Source organism: Otolemur garnettii, unplaced genomic scaffold, assembly GCF_000181295.1.
Source record: "Otolemur garnettii isolate 467f Iridium unplaced genomic scaffold, OtoGar3 scaffold00007, whole genome shotgun sequence".
Taxonomy (NCBI): Eukaryota; Metazoa; Chordata; class Mammalia; order Primates; family Galagidae; genus Otolemur; species Otolemur garnettii.
Genome location: NW_003852402.1, coordinates 21,725,749 through 21,734,398, shown reverse-complemented (window position 1 = coordinate 21,734,398; position 8,650 = coordinate 21,725,749). Strand labels below are relative to the sequence as shown.

The 8,650-nt window shown below is 40.3% G+C and overlaps 1 protein-coding gene across 1 annotated transcript in view; it reads left to right on the top strand.

The window, feature by feature from the left end:
- APAF1 (apoptotic peptidase activating factor 1) overlaps nt 1-8,650 on the top strand; it is a 73,179-nt gene that overhangs the window by 39,389 nt on the left and 25,140 nt on the right. The window contains exons 17-18 of the mRNA XM_003783326.3: nt 4,700-4,861; nt 6,524-6,652. Of these exons, the coding sequence (XP_003783374.1) occupies nt 4,700-4,861; nt 6,524-6,652 (291 nt within the window). The remainder of the gene's footprint in view (nt 1-4,699; nt 4,862-6,523; nt 6,653-8,650) is intronic.

The window sequence follows — 8,650 nt, the reverse complement described above, 5'->3', positions numbered from 1 at the left end:
GTCCGGGCTGGGGATTCGAACCCGCCACCTTAGGTGTACGTGGCTGGCGCCTTAGCCGGTTGAGCTATAGGCGCCGAGCCTATTTCTTGGTTTTTACTAAGTGAATTACTTTAGAAGAAGGCATTGTATGTCTTAAGCCAAGTTTTCTTTCCATCTTATCTCCTTTGCTCATTCCAAATTCTGAAAGGATTAATTCTAAAATAATCCTAATCCTTAGCATTGCTATATTGTTATCAGGTGCTGAATGTTCAAGAAAGTTGTAAAACCAGGCCATGTATATGTTATCATGCAGATCTAGGCTGTGCGACTCAGCTGGACCTTCTTTACTGCTGAGTTAAATCATCCCTAATTTATTTGCCTAGTCTAACTCTTTTCTGCTGTTCTTAACCCCATTACCATTTCATTCTGCAGAGATAACTTTACCTCACGCCTATTCAGAGGTTTAAAACCATCTACTAATGACCCCCTCAGAAATTGCTGGAGAAGGTCTCTGCTGCCATCTCAGTGCCCTAGAGTCCCCTGTTAACTACTGTTCCTTTCTGCCCTTCCTCCTTGGTTCCTTGCTTCATTAATCATTTCCTCTTTATATTACTTCTTTAGAATTTTATTCTTTTCTTGGATTCTTCCCCACAGTCCACGAATGTTCTTGGGCTGTCCTGAGGCTTATAAAACCAAAAAGTTGACTGGGAATTGTGAACACACTGTTTCCCCGTGGATTATCTGGTTGTCGTGTGTTCATGGTGAAGTCCTCATGTTAGAGTCTCAGTCTGGATCTGATCTTGTGTGTGGAGATAAATCGTTGGCCTCCTACTGATAGAGTATAAATCTGACTGAGAGGATTGCTACTGAGGTGATACTTTGGCAGAGATCTCAACATTTACAATACAGACTTTTAAAATTTCCCTGTTTTCAGTGTGGTGACCCTGCTCTCACCTGTGTTGGGTATGGAATAGTTTGCTGTTCCTTATCAGACTGTAGGGCCCCGTCTACCTGGACTGCAGAGTAGGGAGAGGATAGTCAATGGACTTTTAAAGATTCTTCCTGCCTAAGCTTCCCCTTCACCAGAAGGCACTGGATGCCAACACTTCCTGAGCCTTTTAGGAGTTCTGTGGTTGAGCTGTTTGGTTTTTCCCACTGGAGGCTCAGAATTTAATTTTTAGAAATCGTCATATTACTCGTCCGTCTTTCTAGCCTTTAGGTTTTTGTTGCTGTTGTCCCTTTTTCTATTCTCCTTTATCTTGTGGATTATGCCTCAAGAGAAAAATCGCCTTTACTATTATTTTATCGGTGTTTGGGGAGAGTTTGGAGATTGTCTTACTCTGTTTTGTGTTTCTAAATAGAATATCTGAGACTGGATAATTTATCAAGAAACAAGTTTATTTAGGTCATAGTTTTGATGGCTGGAGAATCCAGAACTGGGCAACTGCTTCTGGCAAGGGCCTCAGGCTGCTTTCTCTTATGATGGAAAGTGGAAGGGGGGTGGTTGCATGCAAGGAGGTCATCTGGAGAGAGAGGAAGCCAGATTGTGAAGCAGAGGAAGCCAGACTCTTTTTCCTTTCCTTTTTTTTTTTTTTTTTAAAGAGATGAAATCTCACTGTGTTATCCAGGCTGGCCTTGAGCTCATGGGCTCAAGGGATCCTTCTATCCAGCCTCCTAAGTAGCTGGGACCCCAGGCCTGTACCACTGCATCAGTCTTCAGACTCTTCTTTTAACCACCTGTTTTCCTATAACTAACCCATTCCTGGGGAACTTACTCAGCCTAGTGGGGTGGCATCACTTCCTCATGGAGGATTTACCGTCATGATCCAAACACCTCCCACTAGACCCTATCTCCCAGCACCACCACAGTGGGGATCAGACTTCAACATGAGTTTCGGTTGAGACAGACAAACCATATTCAAACTATAGCATATTCTATCTCCATCTTTTACCTGAATCCTGTTTCTTTCAGTAACACTTACCTCTACTCACCTGTAGAGATGAGTGAGGACTCTTGAGACTAATCTGTCTTTTCACTTAAAATGTATTCCTTGGTCATTTATTACTTATCATGTGTCAGGTACTATACTAGATGTTTGAGTCTTAAATACTAAAAACCAAAAACGCATACTTTCTTACCTGGAGTCGTTTAGAAGTGAGTTGGGAAGGTAAGTGCACAGACTAACCACTAAGTGCTAACAGCACACAGAGGGTGCTCTGAGGGCAGGTGAGGTCTCTGTCAGAGGTCGTGAGCACCTAATGCTACAGCCGTTGGGCTTGTTGCCTCGTTTCTTTTGCTTTCCTGTTTTGTACTTTAGCTGATGCTCCCCCCTTCGTCTAGACTCAGCCCTAGAGTATTCTTTTTTTTCTTTTTGCAGTTTGTTGGCCAGGGCTAGGTTTGAACCCGCCACCTCCAGCATATGGGGCTGGTGCTCTACTCCTTTGCAGCCACAGGCGCCACCCTCTTCTTATCTTTTTGACACCAACCAGAAGTTGGTGTAAGGTAGGCTAATCTTCAGGGAGTAGAGTGAGGCGGTCATCTCCTCTACACAGTGTCCCCTCGCCCTCAGCTTGAGTGCAGCGTTCCCGCTGTGCTGTGTCTTTCCCTCTCCAGTGACCTATCTGACAGGCCTGCCTTGTGTCAGAGTCATTTACCTGCCTGTCTTCTCTGACTGATTCGTAAACTCCTCAAGGGTACTTTCTCTAGCTGATTCCTTTCTATAGGCTCAGAGTGACTAGCCTAGTGTTTAATGAACGTGTTAAAGACGATAAAACTTCCCTCTGTCTTTTCACGTCAAACTAAGACCTTCAACTTCACAGAGACATTTTGTAAAGGTTTTCATTTATCGGGAGCAGGATTTTGATTTCTGTATTCCTGTGAGTGTCACGGTGTGATTGTAGAGCACGGAGCACTAGCAGCAGGGGACCGACATTACTGCCCTCTAGGTGAGATCTGCCCATGATCGTGGTGGCTTCCCCGCAGTGCTGTTAAGCCAGGATCATCGACTGGTGTGCAGTGATACAGTGACATCTAGTAGGCAGAGGCTCCGCAAAATGATGTTAGGTAACAACATTTCAAGGTCAAAGTCTCTCTCTGAGAGGATGAGAACTGTAAAATTATGTCCTGCCCCAAATGGCTTTGTAATTTTCTAAGCTTTCTGTAAGGTATCATGTTGACAAGGATGTGTTTTAAGGCTCTGATTAGAAACAGTTTCAAAATGTGAGTTTTATTTACAAATAGCCATTTAAAGTATACCATGGCACAGAGTGCACAGGGACCCTAGATACAGTGCAGTGACTTGCTCAAAATAAAATGCTGGGGTGGCACTTGTGGCTCAAGGAGTAGGGCGCTGGCCCCATATACCAGAGGTGGCAGGTTCAAACCTAGTCCTGGCCAAAAACTGCAAAAAAAATAAAAAAATAAAATAAAATGCCAGTATGAGTTTATGTGGTCCCTCAATATGTAGAATTTTATCACTGGTTGGATAAGAGATGAAGTCAGGCCGAGAAGCAGAAGATATAATTTAGGCAGATATAATGAAATTCAGTTTTGTTAGTTTCTGTTTTCTTTCTTAAAGCCAAGCAGTTGTTGCTTTGTTTTTCATATTAATAAGGAAACAGGGTGTGACTTCTCTTGTCTTCTGGCTGACGTAACTGAAGCTTCTGGTGTTTATGGTTTTTCTTTTTTGAAAGGCTAAGTGTCTTTTCCTTTATCTACAGTTGTTACAAGGGGGAAAGGTTTTGGTTTTGGCCATATTTTTTAGTATATATAAAATTTTTCTAAACTCAAGAGAGATTTAAAATGTACCAGGCCAGACAAATAATGTTTTTCTTTGGGAGCTGTGCTGTAGAAGCTGACTTAAAGCCTGAGAAGTAGCTTTTCTTTTTTTCTTTTTTTGTTCTTATCCTTGGCCAACTTTTGGTCTAACCATGGTATCCATTATCTCTCTGTGATGCTGGGACACTGCTGAAGGTCCAGAGGAGTCAAGGTGGATCTTCTTAAAGGCCCTTGTGTTTTGTGCTATTCAAGTGATTCTGCTGGTGAGTGGGGTTTAGAATATTTTGTATCTGAGTCCTTAGGATTTCTATCTAGCTCCTCCAACCACGCAAGGAGTCTTCTTTTTTTTCTGAGACAGTCGCAATGTGTCGCCCTGAGTTGAGTGCTGTGGTGGATAGCTCACAGCAACTTCAAACTCTTGGGCTTAAGTAATTCTCTTGTTTCACCCTCCCAGGAATCTTTCTTTTTTTCAGCATATCTTCGTTTTCTATTTTCAGGGACTTGTGTTTCTGGCTGCTTTGCTAGATTATAACCCAGCTTAGACTGGATCCTGAGTAGCCCTTCTGCTGTGCATAGGGTAAATGTGACGTGTACTTCATGTCTGGCACAGCAGAGGGCAGCAGTGGCAAGTGAGTCTCTTCATTTTGGCTGCTGCATCACCGTCCTTTCCATCAACACCTAATCTTAGCCTTCTCCACACCACGCAAGACACTTATTAACTTTTTATTTAATTTTTCATTTTGGGTAGTGCATCTGATATTTTCTTTTTAGGAAGATGATGAATGAAACTGAAGTACTTCATTTATAAAAATTCATGGCTAGGTAAAAATAATCCATCAGGTAAAGTGAGTAAGCGTTGTGACATTTAACCCAGGTAGAATTCTAGAGGTGTGATTTGGGAGTGAAACGTATTTTGTTTTGTTTTGTTCTTTTAATCTGAAGCTTTGGGATGTAAGATCAGCAAATGAGAAGAAAAGCATTAATGTGAAGCAGTTCTTCCTGAACTCAGAGGACCCCCCCGAGGATATGGAAGTCATAGTGAAGTGCTGCTCCTGGTCTGCTGATGGTGCTAGGATAATAGTGGCGGCAAAAAATAAAATCTTTGTAAGTAGTTGTGTTTTAAAAAGCCAGATTTATTCTGATTTAAAGAAAATTAATTTTTGCATTTTTACACTGTTTATTGATCTAAATAAAGTCCAGCTGTGTGATTTTGGGCAGGCTCTCTACCCTCTCTGTTCCTTAGAATTGTGCTCTAAAGGGTATGTATGGCCTTATGAGAAAAGATGGTCACATGGATTTGGGGACTGTCATGGCTTTCTTTCCTGTATTAGAGGTACATAATGTGAACTAACATATTTGAGGTTCTGAGAAGTCCTCTGATACAGAACCAATTTATATTTGTGAAGTCCAGTGTTCTTCAAATGTATTTAAGACATTTCTGTATAGCTCCTGTTTTTTAATTTTAATTACATTGGTTTAGGAGATTTTTCAGATTGCTTCCTTAACCCTAAAACTTTATGAATTGCTGAGTCTTTTGGAGAGAAAGGCTCATCAAAGGCTGAACAAGATTGTGAGATTTTTATAAAGTAAATGAGGAAGATATGTAAAAAAAGTTAATGATAAGAACATGCCTTCCTCTTTTTTTTTTTTACATCTAATAGTAGCTTACATTTGTGGTGCCCATAATGTTCTCACATATAATTTCTTTTGATATAAATAGCCAAGAGACATAGCAGATTGCAGTAACCCTGTGATAACAGTGAGGCAGCTGAGGTTCAGAGCAGCCAAACAGTTTGTCCAAAGTTAGACTGTGAATAGGAGATCTAGATCTTCTGATTTATGGTTCTTTAAAAAAAGCTATGAGTAAGGGATATTACTATTTTAAAGAGCATAATTAAAATATGCAATATAGTTTAAGGGACTGATTGCAAAAACTTTAGAAGACCATATTTAACATTTAAAAATCTTTCAAAAATTGAAGAAGCTTGAATGACTCAAAAGTAGCTTTGGAGGGTTCAAAAATGGGAAATGATTAATTATAATAAAGTAATTTTGTGGCTCTGGAGAGAAATGGAAATGATTGAGCTAATTTTATTTTAGCAAACCTCTGTTCTATAATGATCATCTTTATTTATGAGTATACATTTTCTCCTTTGACTAAACAAGCATTAGGGAGAACTGCTGTGGATATTAATTTGGCTAGTCCATTCATTTATTCACAAAAGTTTTTATTTCTGTCTAGGCCAGCTTGAGAGATCAGCTCTGATAAATTTTTCTTCATAGAAAATATGTTTCAAGGCCGGGCTCAGTGGCTCACGCCTGTAATCCTAGCAACTCTGAGAGGCCCAGGAGGGTGGATAACGTGAGCTCACGTGTTTGAGACCAGCCTGAGCAAAAAGTGAGACCCCGTCTCTACTAAAAATAGAAAATGTGAGGCAAGAGGATTGCTTGAGCCCAAGAGTTAGCAGTTGCTGTGAGCTATGACATCATGGCACTCTACCCAGGGAGACAGCTTGAGACTCTGTCTCAAAGGAAAAAGAAAATGTGTTTCAAGATGATCAGTATTTAAAAGAACATGGATATTTTTATTTTATTAATGACTCCGTAATTATGCTACTTACCAGTAGTTGTATTTTTTTGAGGATTTAAGTTTGCAATGGGAGGAGATCTTTTAAACATAAATTTAGATTTAGTGTCAGTATATAGATATATAGCTTATCTTTTAAAATATTTTGCCTTCATAGATATCTCTATTTATGTTGATAGCTTTTTGACATTCATACCAGTGGCCTTTTGGCAGAAATCCACACAGGCCATCAGAGCACCATCCAGTACTGTGACTTCTCCCCTCAAAACCACTTGGCTGTGGTGGCTTTGTCCCAATACTGTGTAGAGGTAAGTAGTTGAACTTATCCTGTGAAGTCTGGGTCTCCAAAGAGCTAAGGATGACAGAGAATGGGCTGCCTAAACCATTAAATGCTGAGGATGCTTCTTGAGAAATTGTATTTTCTTGCTAGCATACTGACCTATAACTTTGGGATATTAAGCCATATAGCCAACCAGCTTTATTACTTTAATAGTGATTGAAGACTTGACTTGACACTATTACAGGGAATGGTAGTACCATTCTGTAAGCATTTACTGAATGCCTGACATGCTGGAGTCTGAGAAAGTGGCATGATCACTGGTTCCCAGAACAAAAACATGGTGTGCACCATACGGCACAGGTACATGAAGCTTCTTAAATAGTATAGGCACAGAGTCTCTTCCTCTGAGAGGAAATGGAGAGAGATGAGTTCAGTTCATATTTCTTAGATCATTGAATAGGATAAGATAGGGTATTCAAAGCCAAGACTGATGAATAAAATAACTCTTATACGTCACTTGTTGTATTTATAATTTTGCACTTACTAAATTTATATTCAGACTCTGTATCTAACTAGCTCTGGAAGAATTCCACCTAGTAAATTGCTATATTAATTTTTCCATAAAGCAATGAGTTACGTTTTTCCTTCAGAGATAGGTTGATTAATTTTTCCAAGCTTTCTTGCTCCTCATTCCTTAGGTTGGTTTTACCGCAGGTAGTCTGAAGCCCCTTTCAGATGACAGCTCCAAGAAGATGAGTATGGCCCTTCGTCTGGAAAATGGGGACTTGGTTCACTTGGTTCACAAGCTCCTCTTCAAGTGAACTTGGACTCCTGCACATACTTCTTCAGTGCTCTGTGCTCATTTCAGTGCTTTTTAGTGAGTTGCCCAGCCTTGCCTCTTACTCTGAAGGCCCTGGAGGAGAGTTCCTAAGCTCAGATGAGAGTGGGGGGATGAGCTCCACGGGCTCCTCCTAGTTCTGAGTACAGCAGGGCACACAGCACTGAAGAACTTCCCCACTGAGATCCTGTAGAGGCAGCGAATGTGAAAAAGCTCCAGTCCTGTTTGAAACCATGGGAAGAGTAGAGTAATATTGGCATTGGTCTCTTTGGCAGAGGCTTTGAATCAGAAATTTCTGATCTGCTAGGAGATCTTGAACTTAACCCATAGATCCTTGAGGTGGGTGTGGTTAGAGTTTTCTCTTCTTTGGGTTTTGTCAGAATTTTTAGAAGGAGTGGAGTAGCAACTCCTCCTTTCCCGTCACTTCTAAAATTCTATCCTCTGCCATCCTTAGAAAGCCTCAGCAAACAATGTCTTCCTTCTTGAAATATAAGGAGTTGGTTCTGAAGGCTCTGAGTGACAAAGAAATGATGGGGGAGAGATAGGGAGACCAAGGTGGGATGAAGGAGAAGATTTTCAAAGAGGATTGTTCAGTTGGAGAACCACTTTCATTTTGGGCCTTTAGCTCTGTGCATTCTAACTTGGACTCCAGAGATAAGGAAGAAAAAATTTCCTATAATTACTTCATAACCATAGAACTCACTGAATGAAAACCATTGGGCATGTGATGAAGTACTTGTTTTGTCCATGCTAGTTCTGAAATGATAATGTAGTTCTGTAATTTAAAGTGTAATGAGAGGGACTCAGGCACATATGGTACTTCATTAGACTGGAATATATTTGAGTAATTTACAGCAGGACCCAGGACAAAATACAGCCAGGCTGGTGGCAGACACTGATAATTTGTAATAAGCATGAATAACAAGAGAAATGTGTGCATGTTATAATTAGTACATTCATTTATTGTGGGATCTTGCACTCAGTTGAAATGAAGGTTAAATGACAGTATTAGTGGAAAATAGTCTAAATATGGAAGCTGCTTATATTCATCCTATTATTTGTTTAGGTTAATTTTTTTAACATGGATAAATTGTTCGCATGATTCCAAGGTCAAAGCTTTATAAGTTATATTCAGAGAAGTCTTGCTTTCATTACTTTTTCCTCCACAGTAACCATTTTGTTGGTGTT